The following is a 24,001-nucleotide window of genomic DNA, read 5'->3' on the forward strand; positions in this document are numbered from 1 at the left end:
GGGCAGAGGGAGAGAGAGAATGTTAGGCAGCTTCCATGCCCAGCGCAGAGCCCAACCGTGGGGCTGGATCTCACGACCGTGAGATCATGAGGCGAAATCAAGAGTCCCTTCGCTTAACCGCCTGAGCCACCCAGACGCCCCTGGATGCCTTTTCAATTCTAATATTACAAATCTCCGTGATGGATGAGCAAGACCTGAGTCTCCCAGATAAACACCTCTTTTTCTTCATTCTGCCCAGAACTCTGGAGCTCAGATCTGAAAGTCTGGCCCTCTGTGACCCGGGCATTTATAGAGTAAGATTTAGGTTCAGATGGTCTCTTCCAGGGGGGGAGGCTGAGTAAGAGAGACTGAGCAAGGAAGGATTATGGAGTCTCCTTGAGGCTCCACAAGGGCCGCCAGATGGCGCCCCGGGACCGACTGCAAGATCAATTTCCTTTTCCCCTAACTCTTCCCGTCAGTGGGGCCCCGCTCCGGGCGGACCGGAGGGCTGGGGCCCGCCAGCTTCCCCCTGGGGTTCCCCGGCTTCAGAGGTGACCAAGCATTAGGTCCAGCAGATAAGCCGAGTAGCAGCGGGGACTGTCAACCGTCTGGGGCAGGCAGGGTGGGTGAGGAGACCGGAGCCGGGGCCCTTGGCCGGAGGATGCTTCTTGGTCAGAGAATCCAGCTTCAGGCAGGTCCCCAAGCCAGAGCTCGCGCTTTAGCTGACAGTCAACCTCGCTCCAGGCTCCCGGGGCGCAGCTAATTGTTCCCCTCTAAGGGGCGCGCCTGAGTCGCTCATGATTGGCTGCACAAGTCCGGAGTTAAACTTTCGGCCAATGAAAAAGGGCACGGGGCGTGACGCACGGGAACGTCACGGGAATTCCCCCCTCCCGGGGGTGGAAAAGGGGCTTTCCCGGTTGGAGCCTCAGTGGCTGTGGAGAGGTGACGCGACCTGTCCAAGGTGGGTCGGGCCGGGAGAGAAGCCGGAATCGGATCCGCCGCCGCGGTGAGTGGCCGGGTTCAAACCCCTGAGTGGCTAGGACACGGCGAAGGGCGGAAGGAGGGCCTTTAACTGACCGTGTCCCAGGGCTGGAGAGCGGCTTATGCACGCGCGCGCGCGCGTACACACACACACACACACACACACACACAGAGTACGCACACAAACAAGACACATGGATACCCATCGACATCCTGTATAAAAAAACACGCGGAGCCATACGTGCACCTACACGTGTGCTGGCGAGTGCACAGCATTGTCCATTCACTCAGAATGCACATATGCACACGCAAACATGCTCACCCGTGTACAGGTACCTGGACCCATACTTTTCACGCACAAACTCAAATATGTTCACCTGTGCTCTTATATATCAAGACAAGCTTAGACGCCTCCACAATGAGAAGTTTAAGGACGCTCACCTGTACACAGCCATGCTCACTTGCACATGCATATTGACACTACGCACACACAACATTCACGCAAGCACATGGGACAACACACACTCTGTACGTGTGCTAGAGACACACACCAGTATCATGCACGGATACGGGACTGGGGCAGGGGGCGTGGGCACCCAGAGCAGGTGTGGTGCGGGAATCCAACGGCTGTTGACGTTTTGGGGAGAGGTAACAGAAGACCCCATCTCAAGAAACAGACACCTTTCGTTCCCCCGCCCAGCGGCCCCAGAGTCCGTTCTTGGGGCAGAACCCTGGGGCCCCCCACTGGGAAGAGCCCCCGCCTACAGGCCTTCGGAAAGGAGGCCTTCCTACTGCAGGAATGTCCCCACAAAAGCCCCCGGGTGAATCAGCCGTGGCCTCTCTCGGCGTAGAAAATCCCAAGGTTGCTCCAGGACGGGGGAGGCGAAGGGGGCGGGAGGCGGGCCTGGCCCCGGCCTAAGAGCGTCCTCCGGCCTAGAAAGACCCTCCAGTCCCGGGAGCCCGCCCTGACACGAGGGGGTGGGGACCAACACCCGAGGACGCTTCCCTGGGTCTGGTTGCCCCTCTGCCCGAAGAGAGGCTACCAGAGCTCGCCGGCCAGCAACGACTCCGTGCCCCTCCCGCCTCGGGGGCGTGGCTAGTGGCGTCATTTCCAGGCCCGCCCCCCTCCGGCCCCGCCTCCCTCTGGTATTTTCGGGACTTTCCTAAGCTGTTCTAACTTTCCTGCCGCTTCCCCGGCCCAACCCAGCCCAGCTCCGGATCTCGTTCTCCACCACCGGATCTCGCCCGCCACACCCGGACGGGTGGCTGGAAGAGATCAGACCCTCCCCCAAATCTGGGCTCCCCTTGCCCCCCCAACTCCTGCCCTGATCTGTCTCTCCCCTTCCCCCGCCAGTCCCTCCCCCCTCCCCCCCTAAGGCGGACGCCTGAAACTCTGGGAAACAGAACCCGGCCGGAGCCACCAGACAGAGCCGGGCCTAGCCCAGAGACATGGAAAGTTGCTACGACCCAGTGAGTCACACCTGGCCCTGAAGCCAGCCGGCTACCCCCATGTCTGTCTGCTTGTCTGCCTGTCTGTCGGAGTCCTCTCTGCTTCCCTACACCTGTAATGCCCTCTCATTATCTCAACCTGCCTGTCAGTCTCTATCTGCAAACTGCTTCTACTAGGAGCTTTTTTAACGGCCTTGGGAGGAAAGGGAGTGGTTACTCAGGGCTGGGAAGTGGAGGGCTCTGGGGTGGCTCAGAATCAGTTGCCACCCCAGTCTGTCTCCAAACCAGGGTCTGGATGGCATGATTGAATATGATGATTTCAAATTCGACCCGTCCATTGTGGAGCCCAAGGAGCCAGCCCCAGAGACAGGTTAGTAAGTTCCTAACCTTCCCATGTCCTAGAGAGAGCGGGAGGGAGGAGCATGTGCCCTCTGCCTTGGGAATGGGCTCAGAAATCCTGGCTCAACAAGGCCCCTCTCTCCCCAGCTGATGGCCCCTACCTGGTAATAGTGGAGCAGCCTAAACAGGTGAGTGAATGGAAGGGATGGTGTGGGATGACTTCAGCCTTGGGGACAAGTGGGGTAGTTGTAGTTGGGTGGCCATGGGGAGGGTCACTGACCAGAGGACACTTCAGGTTGGGATGGTTGGCTGCTGCTAATCACAATGGTTGTGTTGTGGTTCAGGAGAGACGCTGCCAATTATTATGGTCACTGCTGGCTGGGAGTGTGGCTGGCTGGGGGGGGTGGGGGTCTCTCCTGGTCACAATATCAATCTGCCCTGGGACCTTCAGCGTGGCTTCCGATTTCGATATGGCTGTGAAGGCCCCTCCCATGGAGGATTGCCAGGTGCCTCCAGTGAGAAGGGCCGGAAGACTTATCCCACAGTCAAGGTGAGTTAGGATGGTGCTGGAGGGTGGGCTAGTGGATAGTGTGTTCAGGGACATCACTGACAGCCCTCACCTCCCCTAGATCTGTAACTACGAGGGACCAGCCAAGATCGAGGTGGACCTGGTAACGCACAGTGACCCGCCTCGTGCTCATGCCCACAGCCTGGTGGGCAAGCAATGCTCGGAGCTGGGGGTCTGCGCCGTGTCTGTGGGGCCCAAGGACATGACTGCCCAGTAGGTGCCCCTCCGTCCTAGGCCCACCTGTCCTAGGCCCCAGCCCACTTCTATGAGCTTAGCATCTGACCAAGGGGAGAGACTTAGGTTCGCCCCAGAACCCAAGGCCCCAAGTAAAAACCAGGAAAGCTTCCTGGAGGAAGTAGGGCTGAGCTGAGCCCTGGCAGTGGGGAGGGTGCTTCAGGAAGGAAATGCCTGCTAAGCTCTGACTGCCACTCCCCCACTCAGATTTAACAACCTGGGTGTCCTGCATGTGACCAAGAAGAACATGATGGAGATTATGATACAAAAACTTCAGAGGCAGCGACTCCGCTCCAGGCCCCAGGGCCTTACGGGTATTGAGGGGGGGGAGCACTTGTAGGGAGAGAGGGAGTCATGGGAGGTGGTCATGGAAGGAATGGAGGAGGAGTGCCAGGGTCACGTGTACATCCACCGCACAGAGGCCGAGCGGCGGGAGCTGGAGCAGGAGGCTAAGGAGCTGAAGAAGGTGATGGACCTGAGCATTGTGAGGCTGCGCTTCTCTGCCTTCCTTCGAGCCAGTGATGGCTCCTTCTCCCTGCCCCTGAAGCCAGTCATTTCCCAGCCCATCCACGACAGCAGTGAGTATCCTGACCATCTGGGGTGCCAGGGCTAGGTGCCAGAGGAAGCATGGGGGGCAATTTCAGGCTGTGGAGTCCAGCCTGAGTTTCAACCTGACCCACCACATATGAGCTGAGTGATCTTGAGTAAGTCATTTCCCCTGAGTATGGCTTCCACCTTGGGTAAATGAAGATACTAGTAGTTTCTGTACCTCTTAGGGTTGTTCAAATAATAATGCAAAACACTTGGCTCCATAAATGGGGCCATGACTATTATGTCAGCTCAAGTAATTGATATCCCACCCCCACAGAGTCTCCTGGGGCCTCAAACCTGAAGATTTCTCGAATGGACAAGACAGCTGGCTCTGTGCGGGGTGGAGATGAGGTTTATCTGCTTTGTGACAAGGTGCAGAAAGGTGAGACTGGACCCCAGGCTGGGACTTAGGGACGCTGGGTATCAAGATGGGGAGCCAGGGCAGCTCTAGGATAAAAGGCCCTGGAGATTCTACTAGGAGGTGTGGCCAAGCTTCAATTTCCCTTATAGATGACATTGAGGTTCGGTTCTACGAGGATGATGAGAATGGATGGCAGGCCTTTGGGGATTTCTCTCCCACAGATGTTCATAAACAGGTACCCTAGGGCCAGGGCCAGGGCTGGGGGCTGAACTAGACCAAGGCCTCAATGACACCTTATGCCCTCCTCCCCCCCTGCCAGTATGCCATTGTGTTCCGGACACCACCCTATCACAAGATGAAGATTGAGCGTCCTGTAACCGTGTTCCTGCAACTGAAACGCAAGCGTGGGGGGGATGTCTCGGACTCCAAACAGTTCACCTATTACCCTCTGGTGGAAGGTGGAGCTGGAATTAAGATGGGGGCTGGGCTGGAGTGTCCCCAGACTAGATCAGGGGACCCATGAGTCAAGTCAGGAGTGGAGAAGGGCCCGGGAAGAGGTGGTCCTAGAAGCTAGCCTGAGGGCTTTTGGAGGGAGGGCCATGACCTTACTGGGGACAGAGTTCTTGAGGCTTGGTGCAGGAGTTGGGGTTTTAACATCTCATTTCCCTCTGGCCCCAGACAAGGAAGAGGTGCAGCGGAAGCGAAGGAAAGCCTTGCCCACCTTCTCCCAGCACTTCGGGGGTGGCTCCCACATGGGTGGAGGCTCTGGGGGCTCAGCCGGAGGTTATGGAGGAGCTGGAGGAGGAGGTGAGGGGGGGTGGTGTGCTCGTGGCGGGAAGGGGGATGGAGGAGGGAGGGGTAAGGGGGAGAGAAGTTGTGGGGTAAAAAATCGGGGAGAGTCCTGGATGGTGCCTTATACCCACAGCCCGGCCTATATCCATAGGTGGCAGCCTCGGCTTTTTCCCCTCCTCCTTGGCCTATAGCCCCTACCCGTCCGGCTCGGCCCCGATGGGCTGCTACCCGGGAGGCGGGGGCGGGGCGCAGATGGCCGCCGAGGAGCCTGGCGTGGATGCCGGGGAGGAAGCAGCAGAGCCGAGCGCGTCCCCTCTGACCCCCCAGCGCGAACCGCTGACCCCGGAGCTGCTGCAGCGAGGTACGGCCCCTAAAATCCGGGCGGTCGGGGCGCTTCGGGTGGGGACCGAGCCCGCGCCCACGTCCCTGTTGCCCCCAGCCCGGGAGTACAACGCACGCCTCTTCGGCCTGGCGCAGCGCAGCGCCCGAGCCCTGCTCGACTACGGCGTCACGGCGGACGCGCGCGCGCTGCTGGCGGGACAGCGCCACCTGCTGACAGCTCAAGACGAGAACGGAGACACGTAGGTGGGGGAAGGGAGGGAGAGCGACCCGGGCTCCCTTGGTAGGGGGGTGGAAGGGGGGTCCGGGACTTGGAGCTCGACGGTAGGTCGGGGTACGGGGCGGGAAAGGACCCTGCAAAGAGCCAGAGGCGTGGAGTCAGACAGACCTGGTTCCAAGTCCGGCTTCATTATGTACTAGTTTTGCTCAAGGTGCTTGATCTCTCCACCTTTCGGTTTTGTTGACTGTTAAAAGAGCAAGATGATAGTACTTATATACTGCACAAGGTGCTCGGGAGGATTAAGTTCAGAGGCAGCGATGTCCTTGGAGATGTCTGGGCTCCAGAAGCCCTAGGCACGGAGATTATGGAGGCGTGGGGTTTTGGAGGTAGAGGGTGCTCTGAGTGGCTGGGCTTGCTAGGCCAGAGTCTCACTCCCCAACCCTCAGGCCCCTGCACCTAGCCATCATCCACGGGCAGACCAGTGTCATCGAGCAGATAGCCCATGTCATCTACCACGCCCGGCACCTTGGTGTTGTCAACCTCACCAATCACTTGCACCAGGTGAGGGGCACCAATCGGTGAGGGGCAGGAGTTGGAAGGCACGTGGGCCTAGGCCAGGGGTGGGCCTGGCTTACTCTGCCTGCCTTTCCAGACGCCACTGCACCTGGCGGTGATCACTGGGCAGACAGGCGTGGTGAGCTTCCTGCTGCAGGTGGGCGCAGACCCGGCACTACTGGATCGGCATGGAGACTCCGCATTGCACCTAGCGCTCCGGGCTGGTGCCAGTGCCCCTGAACTGCTGCGCGTCCTTCTGCGCAGTGGGGTTCCCGCTGTTCCCCAGCTGTTGCACATGCCAGACTTTGAGGGTGAGTTCATCACCTCATGTGGACCGGGGGGCAAAGGTGTGGGGACCAGGGAGGGTACCTGGTGAGTGCCTAGAGTGAACGTGAGGTGTCAGGGGCCACGATGGGGTCACAGCTGTAGGCGAAGTATCTATGTTCCTAGGCCTGTACCCAGTACACCTGGCGGTCCGTGCCCGAAGCCCCGAGTGCCTGGATCTGCTGGTGGACAGTGGGGCTGAAGTGGAGGCTGCAGAGCGGCAGGGGGGCCGAACAGCCCTGCATTTAGCCACAGAGATGGAGGAGCTGGGGTTGGTCACACATCTGGTTACCAAGGTGGGACTGAGGATTGCTGAAGGGGTGGGGCCAAGGGTTGTGGAGGAACCAAGGACAGTGAAGATGCAGGGGGAGAGGCGGCCAGTGAGTGGTGCCATCAACGACTCCCTTGAACCCCACAGCTCCGTGCCAATGTGAATGCCCGCACCTTTGCGGGAAACACACCCCTACACCTGGCAGCTGGACTGGGATCTCCCACCCTCACCCGTCTCCTTCTAAAGGCTGGTGAGCCTCATCCTTGGGACATATGAACAGGGCTGAGGGGAGGAAAAGGGGTGCCTACCAGTCCCCCCACTTGGCAGTTCTTAATGTGGGCTCTCACTGTACCTCCCCACGACTACCTCCCTCCTCAGGTGCTGACATCCACGCAGAGAATGAGGAGCCCCTGTGCCCACTGCCTTCGCCCCCCACCTCTGGTAGTGACTCAGATTCTGAGGGACCTGAGAGGGACACCCGAGGCAGCTTCCGGGGCCACACACCTCTTGACCTCACTCGCAGCACCAAGGTGAGGCTAGCCTGGAACTAGAAGCACCAGGGAATAGAGCACCTGGGCTTAGGGCTGGGGCCCAGATGACTGGCACCTGGGCTTGAGGACTGGGGTGGGAGGTCATCAAACTGAGGCTGTCTCCCCAGGTGAAGACCTTGCTGCTAAATGCTGCTCAGGACACCACAGCACCCCCCCTGACCCCTCCCAGCCCTGCAGGTGAGATATCTTCACCCACTGCCAGATTTCAGACCCTTGCTCACAGAGGGCTCTTCTTCAGGACCTCTGAAGGAGCCGGGGGGGTGGGGGGGGGTGTCCCTTGCTCCATTCCTGTTGCCACCCAGTGCCCTAGTACTCTGTCCGTCTTGTCTATCAGATTACCTTGAGAAAGAAGTGTCTGCCTGAGCCCATCTCTGGGCGTACCAGACACGTCTGTATGTTCCCATCAGGGCCAGAGCTGCCCCTTGAGGATACAGTCCTACAGAACCTGGAGCATCTGCTAGATGGGCCAGGAGCCCAGGGCAGCTGGGCAGAGCTGGCAGAACGGCTGGGGCTGCGCAGTCTGGTGGATACATATCGGAAGACAGCTTCACCCAGCGGCAGCCTCCTGCGCAGTTACAAGGTCAGTTGGTCCCCATCCCTTGCTGCATGCCTGGCTTCCTTCCCTCAGTCTCAGATCCCAGATGCTCCCTTGGCCCCAGGGCTCCTGCCCCCACACTCAGACTCATGCCTCTTCCTTCTCCCCAGCTGGCTGGTGGGGACTTGGCGGGCCTGCTGGATGCCCTGTCTGAAATGGGCCTGGAGGAAGGAGTGAAGCTGCTGAGGGGCCCTGAGGCCCGAGACAAGCTGCCCAGCACAGGTAAAGGGGTCCCACCTGGTAGGCTGGTCTGGGCCTGGACAGTGGGAGGCCTGAGACCTTGACTGTTCCCTATCCCCTTCCCCGTGCACACTCGCCTAGCAGAGGTGAAAGAGGACAGTGCATACGGGAGCCAGTCGGTGGAACAGGAGACAGAGAAGCTGGGCTCACCCCCTGAGCCACCAGGAGGGCTCTGCCACGGGCATCCCCAGCCTCAGGTGCACTGAACTGCTGCCCACCCACCAGCTCCCCTCCCTGGGCCCCTCTGTACAGCATCCCTACCTATTCTAGTTCTTATTTAACACCCCATGCCCACCCCTCAGTTGGGGCAAATAAAGATTCTCATGGGAAAGGGAGGGTGCTTGGCTCCCTCCCTAACTTATGGCAACCCCTGATGTGACTCTTGTCTCTGGAACCAGCTGCCTACCCAAGCCAGGTACTGGAGAATGGAAAAGGAGGCCCAGCCAGCAAGTCCAGAGCAGTTTTAATGGGATTGGAGGCTGTACAAAGGGCAGGGCCCACTGAAGGAGGGAAAGCAAGGCCATGCTGCCCCCAGACCGTATGGGGGCCTAGGCATGGATACCCTTCCTCCACCTCTGGAACGAGAGAGGGTGAGCCTCAGGGAGGAAGGAGGGAAAACCAGCTCAGCCCCAACTCCTGGCCTCTATCTGAGCCAGGCCCCAGGATGGAGGGGGGATTGCTGGTGTTGGGTGTGGGTGGTCTCAGCAGAAAGCAGAAACGTCAGGCCTCCCCCCACCCAAAAAAAAAAAAAAAAAAGCATCAAAAGTCCAAGGGGCCCTGGCCCCTCCCACCCCAGCCCCCGTACGAAAAAGTGCAAAACATTATCACAAAATGGGGGTCTCAGAGGGGCCCCTGGCCTAGGCTCCCGAGGCCCACGCCCTAGCCCTGCGCTGCCCCGGACACCGCGTCCGGCGCGGTCAGGCCCTGGGCCGGGGGCCCCTCGTGGGCGGCCCGAGGCCGGCCCGGGCTCAGGCAAGGCTATGTCATGCAGGTGCCCAGTGGGCGCCAAACCCCCACGCTCCTACCCTCAACTCAGAGCTTCCACCGCCCACTGATCGCCCCTCCACGAGGCTCTGAGCCATGACACTGAGCCCGGGGCTGGCTGGCAGAGTTGGGCTGCAGGGAGGGACTGGAGTGAGGTGGAGGGAGTCCATCCTCTGTGCTCCCGGCCTGGGCCAGTGCTGCCTCTACTGCATCCAGCTCTTCACTGCCCGCCTTCAGCTTGACCCGAAGCAGCGCTGCGTATGTGCCATAGCGGGATTTCTGAGGCAGAGGGGCAGGGACTGTGAGCCTGCTCTCCATCCTCTGCCCATCTCACCCCAATCTGGACCAAGGAGGGATGCCAAAAAAGGCTAGGAGACAACAGGTTCTTGCCCAACTCTGAGGCCCCCAGAGCCCCCAGGGACTATGACACGATCCCCTCATAAGCTAGCTACCCTCTCTGGGCTCTCTCGAGACTGCATATTATGACATCTAATACTTGTTAGGCCCGAAGCAGAGTTGGGAAAAACTGAGCCCTTGACAGACCTCATCTCCCTTCATTACCCTAGCGGGTAAAGAACGTCATCCCTGGCCCACAGACGTGGAAACAGGCTCAGAGGGGTTAGGCAACCTGCCGAACGTCACCCAGCTGGTCCCACTCTCCTACTAGAGTCCGTGCCCTTAACCACTAGCCTGAGCCTGTATGTGGCAACAGTGAGACCCCACTGATGAAGAAAGGAGCCAAAGAGGTGCCAGGGCAGGGAGGTTCACCTCAAACTCCAGGTAGGCCTCCTTCTGCCGCTGCTCCTCAGCCTCCTTGCCTCGGGCCTTCCTGCCCAGTTGCGCAGCCCGGTGCTCTCGCAATTCACTTGCCATGGCCTTCAGCTTGGCCTCATGGGTCCGCACCTGCTCCTCCTAGAGGCCAGGGGGAGTGTTGGTCAGGGTCATTCGAGCACATATAGTGCCTTTGTGCAAGCTTTTTTAGAAAGGTGCCCCTGCCTTTGGATGAGCAAAGCACCATATCTAGGTTAACACCTTGGCAAGTGCAGTGGAGACTGGATTTCAGCCTTCACTTACCCCCCCATGGCCAGTGTCCTGGTGCAGTGACATCTACATGATCACACAGGGCAGCCCTGAGTGCAGTCGGCCTGGGCCTGCCACACTCCATCCCACTGGCACCAGGTGGACAGAGCTGAGGGTACCTGGGAGAGGCGGGTGGCAGCGCTGGGCAGCAGAGGGCGGCTGAACTTCCTCTGGGAGCTAACAGCAGCTGGGAAGGGGGGTGCAGAGAACATGGCAGCCACCACATTGATGCGAGTGATCCAGGACTGCATCTGCTCCAGGCTCCTGGGGAGACAACACCACCACTTAGGACCTAGCCCCAGGTTTCCTGTCCAGGGATGCCTGTCCTGGCTCAGGGTGTGGCCTGGGAAGCAAGGAGGTAATCCAGGGACAAGGGAGGGGAGCAAGGTAGGAGTGGGGCAAAAGGGTCCAGGATGGGCAGGAAGAGGGCACTCACGGGGCCTGAAAGAGGAAGACCCGCCAATCAGCTGTGCGCAGGTAGAAGACATGGGGCCTCTTGCTGTAGTCGCTGGCACGTGTGGCCAGCGCGTGGTGGATGCTGATGGCATTCTTTAGCTCTGCCTCTGATAGGGCCTTCCCAGGCTGGTACTCCTCCTGCGGGAGTGCCCATCTTGTCCTGGCCATGGTCCCACCCCAGCCTGGCCCAGCCCACCCACACTCCCCTGAGCCAGCTTAGCCCCAACCCCTCGGGCTGGCCCCGCACCTTCTGCAGGTAGAGGATCATGCCCTTGAGGATCCCGTGGAAGCTCTTCCAGCCCCGCTTGCCCCGAGGTGCTGGGGGGAAGGAAGACAGGTCAGGGGGCCTGAGACAGGCCCCCTCCCCTCCATCCCCCAGACCCTCCCCACCCAGCCACGTACTCTTCCTGCAGTCAGGGTCTGCGTGCACCTTTCGCACCAGGGCCCCGTGCTTGTAGACTGCAGCCCCGGGTTCAGGAGTCAGGTCCAGGAAAGGGCTGGAGCCGCTGCCACTGCCCCCGCTGACCCGCTTGATGACCTTGGGGTTGGGGTCGGCCAACTCAGACAGAGAGCGTCTCAGCTCCTCCTCGTCTCTGCAGGTGTGATCACCTCAGAGGGGGCTGGCCTTGCAGCCACAACCCCCGCTTAAGTCCTGGCCTCTGCCCACCCAGGAAAGCGCCCTCTTGTCTGTGGAGGGAATAGGGGAACTGCCCCTCTCACAGGGTGTGGCTCCCCTCCACCTGAGGCTTCTGGAGCCTTGTTTCCTGCCTCACACCAGATCTCCCCAGGGGTAGCTGTGTCCCCCTGCTCAGATGAGGGCTTCTCCGGGCAGCGTATCTCCTTGCTCATGTTAGAGCCATGTCTGTCCCTTCCTCCCCATCCTCTGTTTCTGCACTTGCACACCAGCCCTCACACCCTTCTCCACTAGGGCAGACATGTCTGACTCGGCTGTCCCAGCTATACCCAGCAGCATGCTTTGCTCATAGTTTGTTGGCTACATGGTGGCGGAAGTGGCTTCCTAGTGGTCACCTAGTACCTCCTGGTCCACAGGCTCTGTTAGATACCATCTAAAGAATCCGGTTCTATCCTGTCACTCCATCGATCAAAAACCTGCAGTAGCTCCCTATTTCCTCCTGCATGAGGCCTATGCTACATCCCTGCCCATACTGCCTCTTTCTCCTTCCACCCTCCAGCCAGCTAGGCCTGCCTCCTCTTGGTATCCCCAACCCACGCTCATTTCAGCCACCACATATTTGCCTCCCAAATACCAACTTCTCTCTCTCCAAATGCTTCCCTTCCTTCAAGGCTTGCCCCAAGTTCCAATCTGCATCCCAGTGCTGAGCTCTGCCTCCTCTGAGGTCTTTTCCTGCAGACTGGGAGCTCCCAACTGACCTGATCTGTGACTGAACTCTCAGCAGACACCACCAAGTATGAGTGACCTACTGACTGTTTAGATGAGGCTCTACCCTCAGACTGGGGGGCCCAACATTAAACTGGATCTCCTCCCTTAGACTGGACTCCTCTAAGACTTACTCTGAGTCTGTTTCCATGGCCAAGAGTAGACAATGTGGTCCCTTGTTCTGTGATGCTCTGGACTCCCTGGGACCTGAGAGGAGGCTCTCACGCTATTGGTCGGGGCTCTATCTCCAGACACTTCTGTCTTCCCGCTTGGGTTGGCAAGGGACCTCCCCTTTCTGTTTCAGCATCCCCCCTCCCAGGCCAGCTGACAGTGGCCATCCATCCCAACCTAGCTTGTCATAACAACCCAGCCAGAGAAAAGACACAGAACCCCAAGTCCAGGCAGCCATCTCCAAAGAAGGAAATGAAGCAGCCTCAGTGCCTCTCATGGCCTCACCCGCCTTCCCTGCCCCACAATCCAACCTGGACTCACAGGGCCCACCCCAGTGCTCTCAGCCTCTCCAGGCAGCCCCTTCCCCGCACCCCATCTCCCTCACCACACAGCTCCAGGACTCACATGGCCCACTGCAGCTTTTCATTCTTGATGGAGCTGTACAAGGCCTAGGAAGGGAGGAACAAATCAGGCAGGTATGGGTCACTCCTGAGGGAGGCAAACTATGTACCCCAATGCCAGAACTCAGAGCCCTCCCTCCAAACTCGAGGGGAGGAGACAATGGGGGGTGGGGATGGGGGTAGCAGGGTGTAAGGACCAAGAACACGGGCTCTGGAACAGAGTATTAGGAGACGGTACTGTGTCACTTTTGCTGCATGAGTTTGGGCAAGTATCCATGGGGAGAACAAACATACTAACAGGTGTGTAACACAGGGCAGGCAATTAGCACAGGGCATCCAGGCATATGGCTGATGCACAATAAATGGCAGCTGCTATTATTATCTTTGCTGTTGTTATTGTTAGGGATCATCCTGCCCAGATCCTGGGTGGGAGAAGCACAGCCCTGGAAGGAATAGAAAAGAGCATTCCCAAGAAGCTCTCCTTTCCCGGACCATGTGCTTTGGCCTATTTCCATAGGATAAACCCACACAGAACATATGGGGAAACTGAGGCCCAGCAACAGGGATTCACCCTGTCACCTCCCTCCCTGGCTAGTAGAGAACACACTCTCATGACTCCTAACCCCAGGGCAAGCTGAGCACCTCCCCCAACCCAGAGAGCCCCACCAAGTTGAATGCCAGGGTGGGCCAGGCCCCTGCCCACCCACATCCTTCATGTTACTGGAGAGTGAACACTAGTCTAAAAGGCAGATGTTTCAGCTTCCAAACCCTGCATACCCCAAGCTCTTTGTGAGCTCCTGGACCAGTCACTTCCCCTCTGTAGAGCTGGCATGGGGGACCTGTGGGGGCCTTGGGATGGTCTGAGTAGAGAATAGACTCCAGGAGTTGTATAGGGGACCCCTCTTCTCGGGGGTGGCCTGCAGCATGGGTCCACAGCAGCACCTCCCACTGTGGGGGCGATTCCACCAGCCTGTCTGTGAGTGGGTGTGTCCCCAACATGTGCGTGTTGGGCTATGCGTGTGGCGTGTGATGCTGCCTGCGTGAGCTGGGTGCAGTGGTGACGTCGGTGCCTTCTCCGTGATGGGACACAGCCCCCCACTCCACCACCAACATACCACAGTCTCTGACTATCTTACTGCTTACTGTCACACTCAGCCACACGGCTAGCCAGGCATCCCACATGTGCACACCCTGTCCAGGGATGGGTACATTCCACAACCTCCACCCCCTACACAGCACAATCCAGCCTTGTGCACACACAGCCCTCACAGCACATCCCCAGCCCAAGCCCGGCATAACCCCGACCCTAATCCTCTCTCCAACTCTGACCAGGAGATTGAAGTGTCCAACCAGACCCAACCTGTCTCCAGCCTTCCAGTTCATCCCCTGGCCCCTCGAAGGACCACCTCTGGCCCACAACCATGTTTTCCTTCCAAAGTCCTAAACCCCATCGGTGAACCCCATGTCATGCTCCCAGGTAGAAGACCCAAAGACCCTTTGGTTTGAGATATCCACACTGATCCGACGGTGTGTGCCCTTCCCCCTCCAGTCCATGCCCACTCCTGGCTACCCATGGGTTCTGTCCCTGCTGGCCTCCCGCCTTGGTCTGACCGATGCCCCCCCCCCCCCCAGCTCGCGCCACCTTCGGTGCCTCCCTCAAGCCGCCCCCTCAGCCACGCCGCCCTCCACAACCCCCTCAGCCGCCCCCCAGCCTGGCGTGGGCCAAGGCCCCAACGCCCTCACCGCCTTCTTCTTCTTGCGGCTCTGCAGACGGCTGACCACCAGGTCGGTGTAGAGCACGGGCTTGAGACTGCGAGAGCGCTGCGGCCAGCCGTAGCACAGGGTCTCCGCGCCACGGTGGGTGCGCCCGTAGCGCACGGAGCACAGCGAGCGCGAGCGCAGCCGCCCCGCGCTGCTGTGGATGCTGTTGACACCGATCATGCTGGCCCGGCCGGCGCGCTGCGGCCCCCGGCCATGCCCCCGTCCGCCCTCGGCCTGGACGGCCCGGACGGCCCGCGGACGGCTCCCCCGACAGCCGGCGCGAGCGGCCCGGCCCGGCCCGGCCCGGCCCGAGCCCGGCTCGGCTCCCACCGACGCACGGAGCGCGCGTCGGCGGCGGCGTTGTCGGCTCTGCGGCTCGGCGCGAGAGGGAGGGGGCCGCCGACGGGGAGGGAGGGCGAGGGCTGGGGGCGGGGACGGCGCAAAATGGAGGCGTCCCACCGCGCAGGGGCCCCGCGGCTCAACGCGCAGCCACGGGGGCGGGGCCTCGGGGGCCAGCCCTGGCAAGTGCCAGAGGGTGGGCGGCTCTGGGGATGCTGCGGATGGCACCGGGAGTCCCTAGGCCTGCTGCTGCAAAGGCGGGCTGACCCTGTGGGGTCTGCAGCTCCCTCCTGGCTGGTCAGGGTTGGGGGGCCAGGGGCGGGAGAGGTGGGAACGCGTCCTCTTGCCCCACCACCACCCGCCTAGCCAGGAGAGGCCACGCAGTAGGGGCCGCGCAGGATGGAGGCAGCCGTGGAATCGCACCAGCCTCATCCAACTCGCCCAACCGAAGACAGCTCAGATGCTCAAGGCTATACCCCCACTTACGTACACACACCCCAGTTTACAGATATACACCCCAACTAACCAGATGCACCAATTCACACTCACCCCAACTCACAGAGACTACAAATTCAGATACACACCTCAAAATTTAGTCTTTAACTCATAAACAACCCCTGATCATGGATACATGTCACAAATCAGCCAATTTGTAGATGTACACTCTAATACACAGAAACACCCAATCTACACCACAGCTCAGACACACTCTCTAAATCGTAAGCACAAACAAACCCCAGCCAAATCCCCGGATTTACCAACACCCTAAAGCGCATATATCCCAATTCAAACATATACCCCAACTCTCTGACACCCCGAACTCACAATGGACACCCCCAAACACAAATAAATTTCCAAACTCAGAAGCCCGACACACCCCAAGCTCACAGACGCGCCCAAGGACACTCTTGTGCAGTCACATGTATGTGGTGGCCCAGAGCCCCTTTGCCAAGCATAGGCGTTTCAAATAGGTCCAGGCATCCCTGGATAAACCATTGGATCAAGTAAATGAGTGAATCCATGAGACCTGGGTGCCCTCTCCTCCTCCCATGCATATTAGCCCCTGTGTAGCTAACCCCTCAAGTGCGGGCGCCTGGGCGCAGGGCCTGGCAACAAGGGAGTCAGGAGAGCAGAATCTAGTCCCAAGTTGGAGGTAACTGGATTCCAGACCTTGGAAAAGCCTTTGTCCCTCTTGGGCCCCTCTACCTCCGGGTCCCTCCTGTGCAACGATACCAGAAGGGCTTTGTGGTCATACACCCTGGGGCAGGGGGTGGAGGAGAAGGAGGGAAGCAGTATGCCTGCCCTGTGCTGGAACCCCTCCTATCCTCAGTGAACACTGGAGGAGGGGCACCGAAGTAGGCAAATGGAAGGTCCAAGGCTGCCTGAAAACAGGATTTCGAGAGCCGTCTCCCCTCCCCCGCTGAGCGGCCAAGACTGCACGCGAGTGCGCATGTTCCCGGGTAGCCTGCGTGTTGGGGTTGGGGGAGGGGGCGGTCCCCAAGCTGAGTCACGGGAGCCCAGGCTCCAGCAGCAGGAGCCTCCAACCTCCACTCTGCCCGATTGGTCCCAATCTCTCCCCTCCAGCAACCTCTACCCTGCCCCACCCCCCCCACCCCCAGCCTCCCACCCCCGGCCCCCACCTTGAGCAGCTCCCTGGGGAAGTCTCCGCCTTCATTGAGGCCCTCCAGGTTCCCGATGAAGTCTCCACAGGTCATGCGCTTCCCAATGTTCTAAGGAAGGGCACAGAGGCCTGTGAGGGGGGCCTTGGGCTCCCAGGCCTTTAAGTCTCAAGGCAGTCTGTTTTTGGGGGGTTCCCTCCTGCCAGCCTCTCACTCACATGGCCGTGGAGATCAGTGTTGAGTAGCATGAGGGCGCAGGTCAGCGTGTGCGCACCATCTAGGGAAAGTTGACATTCAGCTTCAGCTACCTCCCAGGGACTCTTCCCACAGCTGTCTTCCCCAGCCTTCCAGTTCACCCCCAGCCCACTCTGGCCCACAATCATATTTTTATAAGTCCTGAACCCCATAGTGAACCCTACCTCCTTCAGCCAAAAGACCTCACTCTTCCAGCAGATGCCTGAAAGGGACATCTTCCCCAACACCTACATGCTTCTGTGAGTATGCACAAAAGCCAGTGGGCCCCTCACAGTTTGCAGATCAGTGCAGCCAAACAGAATCCACACTCAAGCCAAATGCTGTCTTGCACTTGTATGTGAACAATGGCATGCAAATACACCTGCCACCTGGTTCTTCGCAACACACACTAGACCCTAGCAATGCTTGCCCGCATGCTCAGTTCCACAACCACGTAGCCATGTCAGCACTGCACACGCGCATGCTCACATGCCTGCAAGCCTGTGCATGCATTCACTTCTACATACACACTCATGCTCCTATGTGCACACACTGTGCCCATCTGCTTCAGTGACCAGCTGGGAAAGCCCTGCCCCCTGGCTTCCTCACCCTCTGAGGACAGGGCTCCTGGATTGCACTGGAAGTATCTCTGGGAGAAGTGGGCCAGCACACGCTCCCGTTCCTGGGTCTCACCCATTAAGGCCAGCTCCTTCAGAAACACCCTGGGAAGGGGGAGAGAGGGAGCATGTCACCTCTACCCAAGGTCCCCTAACCAGGCAGCCCCAGCTTTTAGCCATGCCCTGATAGCCTGGGAAGGATGACATCAGGGCAGCCTAGGGAAGGCACAGGTGCTCAGAGAAGGCACAACTGAGGCGCTGCAAAGCAGGTCTGGAGCGTGGGGCCTGCCTTCAAAGGGCTTAACACCCACCTGAGAGCTTGGTCCAGAGTCATGCCCGTGAAGACAAAGAACTTGAGGTACTCGCCAGCCACAAGTTTGCTGAAGTCATTGCTGTGGGCAGGGCAGATAGTCAGGTGGAGTCTCAAGGGAAAGGGTCAAGGGGCCAGAGGGGTTACCTAGAGACCTGGGGGCATTAGATAGAGGGGGTGTGGAGGTGCTGCCCACAGGATGCATCCCCTCTCCCCATATTATCAATCCCGGCCAATGGCTTTACTTCTTGCCCAGGTGCCGGGCCACATCAGCCTTCCTGAAGCCGTCTAGTCGGTATAGCCTCTTAGCTAGGCGCTGTGCAGCCTCCAGGTCGGCTTTCTGCCCATTGGATAAGGTGTCTGTGCTTCCCAGGGCCAGCCGCTCTGTGCTGTCCAGCTCTGAGTCCGAGTCAGACACCAGCTGGCTCAACGGTGGTTCACTGCCAGGGTAAAACACCAGCTCAGAGGTGGGGCAGTCCCTCTGGGACCATCCAGATCCTTCCTCTGCCTCCAAAGCCAGAAGACAGAGTGGGGGAGATTGGGACACAGAGAAGGCATTTTTCTTTTCTCCAGAGAAGGACACTGTATGGGTTCCCTCCATCAGCCGATTCCATCCTTACCATCTCTCTGTAGAAGGCCTGCATCAAATTCAAACAAGCATCCATATTTCTGCTGTGGGGATTTCTGCTGCTTCCCCAAAGCCCTTAGGTCTTAGGTTTGCTCTTAGGCATAGGCATAGTTTCCCCATTGTCACACTGGCCCTAGTCAGAACATAGTCCTCTATCTCTGAGAATATGGGCAAAAGTGGGATAGATAGGCTGCCAGAGAGGAACAGTGGAAGGTCAAACCATGATTTGAAGGCAGCAGGGACACCTTCCCACTCCTATGTCTTTCTTCTTCTGGCCTTTTAAGGAGAGGAGGCTCTTCCTCCTTGGTCTTTTTTTTCCACCCACAAACAAGCAGAGGGGATTGGGGGTCAGAGTGCACTCCATTCATCCCCTGTCTCCTCCTCCCTTTCCCTTCCCGCCATCCCAGCTGCTCTACTAGCAAAGCCACCTGTCACCCCAGAGACAGAGGCCGGAAACTCCTGGTTGCTAGGCAACCCTGTCTCCCTGGCCACCCCCTCCTGTTGCCATGGCTTCCATGACTGAGAGGGTAGCTGGCAGAGGGAGAGCAGAAAGGTTAGACTGGTGACAGGACTTCCTGGAGAAGGGTGAGAAGCTCCTTACTGAAGGGGGGAGGCAACATGGGAGGGAGGCAATGAGAGAGGCTGGTGGCTGCATCTTTGGGAGAAGCCTCCAGGCTGGGTAGGGGTAAGGTCACAAGAATTCTAAGTAGGTTAAAGGCTCTGCCTGTGGTAGGAAGGGCCTTTCTGGAAAGGAGAGTGTTCTCTTGGGACCCATTCAATCCTGAATCATTGTTTGTCAAGTCACTGGGTCTAGGACCAAGGGGGTCTTAGGGGTGGGCTGTGAGGGGCTCCCCCTCATAGCCAAAGGAAGTAGTCCTCCAAATGGAAAAACAAACATCGGCATTCCCTAACCACTCTGTCAGGGGTCAGGAATATAAACTACATCTTCCCACTCAGGATCTTTCCCTTGAAGCAACTATTCCTGGGGCTCTGGGGGGGCCTCAAGTCTGAGGAATCAAAGGAATCACTCACCTGCCCAGAGGTGCTGCCCCTAGCCCAAAGCTGTCCTCCGAGTGGCAGGGACTAGGGGGCTCCTTCCCTGGGGCCTGCTTGGCTCCAGCCTCTGCCTCTTCTTCCTCCCCTCTCTGTGTCCAAGGCCCATCAGCAGCAGAGCTGGTACCAGAATCTGGCTCAAGAGGTGCAAGTGGGGCGGGAGCAGGTGGGTCAGGCCGGGGAGCAGGGGGTTGGGGAGGCAACTCAAAGGTGAAGAAGGGGCTCTGGGTTGGGCCAGGTGAGGCCAGGGCCTCCAGGGAGGCGAGGCTGGTGTAGGAGGTACCCTTGGCCCGGTGTGACTCCAAGATGGCTTCAAACACACAACTGAAAGAGTCAGGCCCGTCAGCCGAGGGGCTGGTCCCAGGCAGAAAGGGCAGGGGCGACTTGAGAGGCCCAGGGTGAGGCATCCGGGTGCCTGGCCTGCAGGGGCAGGGAGAGTCTCTGATCAGGGGCCCAGAAGACAGTTCTTAGGTAGCATTTCATTGAATTCTCATACCACTCTGTGGAGGGGATTATCCTCTCCTTCTCACAGGTCCCCAGCCCTCTAAGGAATCTGGGTAGGGAGTCCCCACCACAGGTTCACCAAGCTATTCAGTGCCCCTGAGGAACCCCAGCCTTACCCATCCCCAGTACCCAATCCCTCTCCTCTCTTCCTCCCTGCTAATCTCCCTTTCTCCTCCTCCCTGATCCTCTCCCCTCCTGCCATCCCGTTTCTATTTCCGGCAACATCTTAGGAGAAGATGAGGCTCCAAGGCTGCGGTGGGGTGTGAGACAGAGAAGAAAGCCCCCACGCTCCCCACTCTCCTGCCAGAAGCCAGGATCCAGATTGATGCTCCTGTGCCCCCAGGCTTGACTCTGAACCCTGGCCTCTCACTCTGCCTCCTGTTCTTTACTAGAACCCCTTTCCTCCCCTGTCCTGGCTACTCCCTGCCCTATGGGCTCTTGCCAACACCCTCCACGTCCCCAGCACTCTGCCAGGCCTCGGGCCTCTGTCCGGTCTCCAGGTGCATCGCCCCGTCGGCACCACTAGCTTGGTCCTGACCCTCCCGGTCCAGCCCTCATCTCTAGTCCAGCCCCTCTTCCCCCAGCTCTGCCTCTGGGCCAGCTCAAAGGGGCCAGCCACTGTCCTCTCCCACTCCCGCACTCACCGGGCCCCCTCTGAGGCCTCAAACACCTCGTCGTCCACATCCTCTTCCCCACCTGCCTCATCCTCGTCCTCATCGCCACTGCCCAGGCTGGGACAAGGGCCAAGGCATGGGCTGGCACGTGGAGCAGGTGGGCGGGCAGTGCCAGGTGGGCCCTCAGAGCTGGGCTGACTCTCGATGGCCGAGTCAGCCTCTTCCCGCTCAGCCAGCACCTCATCGATGTCGGTCTCGCGGTAGCACCTCAGGGGCACCGTGTCCAGGTCCGTCTCGGAGTACTTGGCTGCTCGCCCCACAGCCACCCCAGAGCCCTGCCCTGAGCCCACCCCAGGTGGAGATGGGGGGGCCTGCTCCAGGGGCTTAGCACCTGTAGTATGCATAGGCATCCCGGTCAGCAGATTATCCTGGTCAGCTCCCTGTCCTGATTCTGTTCTAGGAAGGAGCTCTTCCCCGCTGCCTCATATTGGTAGGAAGTTCCTTCACTGTCTAGCCACCATTCCTCCTGCTATGAACCCAGCTTGTTCCTTGTGCCAGTGGAGCTCGTTTCAAATCAAGTTCTTGTCAAATAACTTTGAGGGGCCTGCGGGAGACCAGCTTCTTTTCTGCTCCGCAGAATGACCCTTGATATCCTGTCATGCCCTCCTTTCTATCTAGCTTCCTCTAGGTGTCCAACCCAGCGATGACGCCCCAACCCTGCATCATAAGACAGATGGAAAGTTTGAGGCCTGGAGAGGCATTAGCCAACCCATGACCCCAGGAAGGACTGAGGGAGGTTTAAAGGAAGGCCCCCTACCATGCCTCAGCTGCTGGGGAGAAGACCCTGCCCTATTCCCCTTGTCTCAGTCCAGGACCTTACCTGAGCTTGGGGGGTCCAGGGAGCCATAGAAGAATTCCCATTTGGCTCGAGCAATTCTCTGGGCATGAGAGGAAACTTCCCGGGGGGAGGACCAGGTGTCCCCCTAAGCCAAGAAGGGAGAAATAGACACAGACATCCAGAGATAAAGCCACACATACAAAGACACAAGAACATGGGACAGAAAGACAGAAAGAAAAACACACAAGGACAGATAATAGAGGTGCCAAGACACAGGGGCAAACACAGAGGGCAAGAAAGAGACAGATTTAGGACAGATCAAAGAATTTAGAGTGAAGAGCTGACAGGCCCAGGACTGCCAAAGGGCCAAGCCTTGCCCCTTTTCTGGGGCTCTAGAGTTCCAGGGAGCCCAAGGGAGGTCGCATACCTGGTTCAGGAGTCCAGTGTCAGCAGGTCCTGGGAATAGCTTGGCCAGGTGCTCAGAAGGTCCCCCCAGCCCATTGGGGAGAGAGGAGTAAAGGCCATCTGCCCCAACCTGAGGTTGGGCTGGTGGCCCATGTATAAGGCCCTGGCTACCAGGCAGAGCTGAGCCTCCTCTGGCTGGGAGTGGGTCTGATGTGGATGCCTCTAGCCGCAACTTCCGGTTGGAGCCAGGCCCAAGGGCTGGAGTGGGCCTGGGAGGAGAGACCCCACCCAGGTCCCAGCTCCGACTCAAGCCTCCGGGAGCAGGTAGCCCATTTAATGGCCTCACACTGGCCTTCTCCACAAAGCGGAATATGACCACAGAGCTCCGGGCCCCCGGTGGGGGCTGCCCAGTGGGTGAAGAGGGTGACCAGGGTGAAGGAGGAACACGGGGTGAGGGGGGACCACGCAGGGGTGTACAGGGTGCTGTCACACGTCCCAGTTCCCGGCCTCGGGGACCTGGCCCTGCCACCCGCCGTAGCAGGGAGCCTGTACTGCCATACATGCTGGCTGGGGGGCTTTGTGGCACTGGGCCTTCGGGGAGCCAGCGGCGCGGGCATCGTGGTGGGGAGATGGCACAGTCACCCTCGGAGCAGAAGCGCATGGCACCTTGGGCCATGCTGGGGCCGGGGGTCAGGCTGGGGGGGCAGGGATGGCAAGGCCAGGCGGGGAGTGAGGGGGCAGCATGCTCTTCGGACAGGCCTGCAAGAGAGGAAGGGAAGCAGGGGGTGAGCTGCAGGGGAGGTGGATGGGCAGGAGAGCACAGATAGGGAGGGGAAAGCTGGATAGGCCATCTGAGTGCCAGGGGGCCTAGCCCACCCTTGGAATATAGCATCATTGACCCCACCCCTGGAGGTGATCAGGCCTCCTATTTGGGCTACTTCCATGGAGGCCTGAGGAGAAAAGAATTATATCCCTAATAGGCCCCTGGCTCCTTTCCTTCTTCTGGGGGCCCTGAGCATCACCCTGGGAGGAGAAAGGAAGCTATTTCAGAAGTTGAGTAAGTTCAGAATCCCTGTGGCATTTTGGAGCTACTTCTGATGGGGGCTGGGGAAGGCTGGTACCCCACACTCTGGACCAGGAATGTCAGCCATTCATAATCATCATAAATCCACGGGTCCCCCAAAGTCTCTCTTATGGAGGCGCCTTACTCAGTGAGAGAGAACCCAGGCCTCCTAGAAGGAAAGGCAGGAAGATGGCGGGGGGTGGTGTTATATAGGGACCATGAGGGGTTGAAAGACATAGGGTGAAGGGGAGGAGAAAGGCCTGAACTGAGGCCCCTACTCCCAATATATACATGCCAAATGGGAAAGAGACATTCTTTTTCTCCATACAGGTACACACACTCATACACACACACACACACACACACACACACAAGGAGACAATATCAGTATACACAGTTAAACACATTCAAAGGCAACACTCTCCAGTGCACCCAGACCCAGGCACACACACACATTGCTCAAAGACACACCCTCATACAGTCTCACAGTCATAACAAATATGCGTGTAATGTAAAGGCACATGCTTATTTTACACACACACTGTCATCAAACAAGAACACACAAAGAGATACCCAAATATACACCCAGGCCCTCATTCTCCAATGCACACAGACACAGGCATATCAGACACTCACAGAAACCTATGGTCACAGTTACACACAAATACAGATGCATGCTCACACACATACTTCAGCAGGTACACACACCCTCTCCCCCAACCCCCACCAGTCACCTGTCTCTGGGTGGGAAGGCTGCACCAGACCACCAGACCCCTCTCCCTCCTCCCTCTCAAGAGAATGATAGATTTTAAAGGGGGTAAAGGGAACTCTGGTGGCAATGCAGGGTAGGGGCAGAGGTCAGGAGCAGCAACCAGGCAGGTTTCTGAAGCTCAGTGGGGGCCCAGGGCATCCCCAGTGCAGCTCCGACTGGAGCTGCCTCAGTACTCACCGCTGCTCGCCTGGAGCTGGGGCCGAGGAAAGGCAGGGAAGAGGCTGGGCCCAGCTCAGCTGTGAAGGCAGCGCGGCTCCCGCTTGCTCCTGCTTGCTCCAGGCCCGCCTGCCTCTCACTCCCTCCCCCTCCCCCCTACGCGCGGCTCAGGCAGAGATAATCCCCCCCCACCCCCCCCCCCGCCCTC

At 59.0% G+C, this 24,001-nt stretch overlaps 2 protein-coding genes across 4 annotated transcripts; one reads left to right on the top strand and one right to left on the bottom strand.

Annotated features, from left to right (window-relative positions):
- Positions 1-868: 868 nt before the first annotated feature.
- On the top strand, positions 869-8,756 carry NFKB2 (nuclear factor kappa B subunit 2). Of its 2 annotated transcripts, XM_027062945.2 has the most exons (23): positions 869-985; positions 2,315-2,430; positions 2,698-2,779; positions 2,896-2,936; positions 3,200-3,298; positions 3,378-3,529; positions 3,758-3,864; positions 3,970-4,128; positions 4,419-4,523; positions 4,652-4,737; positions 4,822-4,960; positions 5,181-5,309; positions 5,446-5,655; positions 5,734-5,875; positions 6,300-6,414; positions 6,506-6,719; positions 6,859-7,028; positions 7,151-7,253; positions 7,382-7,533; positions 7,662-7,731; positions 7,962-8,134; positions 8,260-8,371; positions 8,474-8,756. In XM_027062945.2, the coding sequence occupies exons 2-23, from the start codon at positions 2,410-2,412 to the stop codon at positions 8,593-8,595; spliced, it is 2,703 nt and encodes a 900-aa protein (XP_026918746.1). In that variant the 5' UTR covers positions 869-985; positions 2,315-2,409; the 3' UTR covers positions 8,596-8,756. The 2 variants fall into 2 exon arrangements, with proteins under 2 accessions (XP_026918746.1, XP_026918745.1); XM_027062944.2 differs by lacking the exon at positions 869-985 and having other exon boundaries at positions 1,962-2,430.
- Positions 8,757-8,835: 79 nt separating this feature from the next.
- On the bottom strand, positions 8,836-22,697 carry PSD (pleckstrin and Sec7 domain containing). Of its 2 annotated transcripts, XM_015063057.3 has the most exons (16): positions 21,825-22,697; positions 21,440-21,542; positions 20,590-20,950; positions 19,421-19,861; positions 18,006-18,200; positions 17,762-17,842; positions 17,443-17,555; positions 16,818-16,876; positions 16,621-16,710; positions 12,885-12,928; positions 11,312-11,502; positions 11,157-11,227; positions 10,890-11,047; positions 10,573-10,717; positions 10,142-10,285; positions 8,836-9,652 (listed from the first exon to the last, which is right to left on the bottom strand). In XM_015063057.3, the coding sequence occupies exons 1-16, from the start codon at positions 22,695-22,697 to the stop codon at positions 9,422-9,424; spliced, it is 3,300 nt and encodes a 1,099-aa protein (XP_014918543.2). In that variant the 3' UTR covers positions 8,836-9,421. The 2 variants fall into 2 exon arrangements, with proteins under 2 accessions (XP_014918543.2, XP_053063309.1); XM_053207334.1 differs by lacking the exons at positions 8,836-9,652; positions 10,142-10,285; positions 11,312-11,502 and having other exon boundaries at positions 10,577-10,717.
- Between the last annotated feature and the right edge of the window lie 1,304 nt (positions 22,698-24,001).

Source organism: Acinonyx jubatus, chromosome D2 (assembly GCF_027475565.1).
Source record: "Acinonyx jubatus isolate Ajub_Pintada_27869175 chromosome D2, VMU_Ajub_asm_v1.0, whole genome shotgun sequence".
In the NCBI taxonomy this organism is placed as follows: domain Eukaryota; kingdom Metazoa; phylum Chordata; class Mammalia; order Carnivora; family Felidae; genus Acinonyx; species Acinonyx jubatus.

Bases quoted from the DNA above. Each gene is read 5' to 3' on its own strand.
- NFKB2 (XM_027062945.2), top strand. From the start codon at position 2,410: ATGGAAAGTTGCTACGACCCA. The intron at 4,524-4,651 runs GTGAGACTGGAC...TTTCCCTTATAG, and splicing joins TTGTGACAAGGTGCAGAAAG to ATGACATTGAGGTTCGGTTC. The intron at 5,876-6,299 runs GTAGGTGGGGGA...CCCAACCCTCAG, and splicing joins CAAGACGAGAACGGAGACAC to GCCCCTGCACCTAGCCATCA.
- PSD (XM_015063057.3), bottom strand. From the start codon at position 22,697: ATGATGCTATATTCCAAGGGTGGGCTAGGCCCCCTGGCACTCAGATGG. The intron at 12,929-16,620 runs GTGGGGGCCGGG...CTCCCTTCCTAG, and splicing joins TCCCCAGGGAGCTGCTCAAG to GCCTTGTACAGCTCCATCAA. The intron at 10,718-10,889 runs GTGAGTGCCCTC...TTGTCTCCCCAG, and splicing joins GTCTTCCTCTTTCAGGCCCC to GAGCCTGGAGCAGATGCAGT.